A 1,428-nucleotide genomic window follows, 5' to 3' on the forward strand; every position below is an offset into this window, starting at 1 on the left:
TTAGGCATTCAACGCAAAGCTAGCCCTGATGATGTTACCTAGTTGGGTCATGAAAAGTCTGCAAGAAAACCACCAAACTCAGAGAGCACCAAAGACCCCACAGTCCTCCTCCCCCCCTCCTCCTCTTTGCAAACCCCACTCCTTATAAGCACTGATGATGTTACCTAGTTGGGTCATGAAATGTCTGCAAGAAAACCACCCAGCTCAGAGAGGACCAAGGACCCCACAGTTGTCATTGTCGCTCGCCGCCTCCTCCTCCTCCTCCTCCTCTCCACAAACCCCCCTCCCTTCTAGCACTGGTGATGTTCCCTAGTTGGGTCTGCAAGAAAAGCCCCCAGCTCAGAGAGCACCCAGCACCCCACAGTTCAACCCTGAGCTACAAAGAGCCTCTTCTACCGGTTCCAGGCAAATGCAGCCTTTAGAAAACTGTGTGGGGACAACAGGCCCCCATATCCCATACCCCACACTCCCAACCCAGGGGCCGATTGCCCCGGCCCACCCAGTTGCCACCTCCACCTCTTTTAGCCAAAGCAGCCCACCCACCTGGAAGAAAAAAAAATCCCCGGAAAGAAAGAAAGAAAGAAAGAAGGAAGGAAGGAGAGAGAGAGAGAGAGAGAGAGGAAGAAAGAAAGAAAGAAAGAAAGAAAGAAAGAAAGAAAGAAAGAGAGAGAGAGAGAGAGAAAGAAAGAAAGAAAGAAAGAAAGAAAGAAAGAAAGAAAGAAAGAGGGAGGGAGGGAGGGAGGGAGGGAGGAAGGAAAGAAAGAAAGAAAGAAAGAAAGAAAGAAAGAAAGAAAGAAAGAAAGAAAGAAAGAAAGAAAGAAAGAAAGAAAGAAAGAAAGAAAAAGGAAGGAAGGAAGGAAGGAAAGAGGGAGGGAGGGAGGGAGGGAGGAAAGAAGGAAAGAAAGAGGAAGGAAGGAAAGAAAGAAAGAAAGAGGGAGGGAGGAAAGAAAGAGGGAGGAAGGAAGGAAGGAAGGAAAGAGAGGGGGCAGGGAGGAAGGAAAGAAAGAAAGAGTTAGTTAGGAAGGAAGGAGAGAAACCGCGAATCCTCCCACGCGAGTCAATGCAAAATCCCGAGGGCTCCCCGGCCCTCGTTGCGTTGCAAAACCCCGCGTGGAGAGAGAGAGGGGGGGGGGAATACATACATAAAGCAATAGAGGGGCGCCTCCCCCCCGCGAGCGCCCGTGGCCTCCCCCGCGCCCCCTTTCGCCAGGCTCCCGGAGCCAGCCGGGGCCCCCTCCCCACGCGCGCCCGGCCTCACCTCCTGCCCAGGAAGCCGCGAGCCCGCTCGGCCAGCTCGGCCGCCGCTTCGTCCTCCCGGAGCGGCCCGGTGGAAGCGCTCCAAGGCGGCGGGGGCTCGGCGGGGCCCAGCGGGCCGGGCCAATCGCGCAGGAAGGCGGCCAGCCAAGCGCGCTCCGCCGGGCGAGCCAT

General features: G+C 55.5%; 1 protein-coding gene across 1 annotated transcript in view; it reads right to left on the reverse strand.

The window, feature by feature from the left end:
- PPM1F (protein phosphatase, Mg2+/Mn2+ dependent 1F) overlaps window positions 1–1,428 on the reverse strand; it is a 9,877-nt gene extending 8,449 nt beyond the window's left edge. The window contains exon 1 of the mRNA XM_029285400.1: window positions 1,259–1,428. Within this exon, the coding sequence (XP_029141233.1) occupies window positions 1,259–1,428 (170 nt within the window). The remainder of the gene's footprint in view (window positions 1–1,258) is intronic.

The sequence above is a fragment of the Protobothrops mucrosquamatus genome, unplaced genomic scaffold, assembly GCF_001527695.2.
Source record: "Protobothrops mucrosquamatus isolate PMUCROS unplaced genomic scaffold, P.Mucros_1.0 scaffold1607, whole genome shotgun sequence".
Lineage (NCBI taxonomy): Eukaryota > Metazoa > Chordata > Lepidosauria > Squamata > Viperidae > Protobothrops > Protobothrops mucrosquamatus.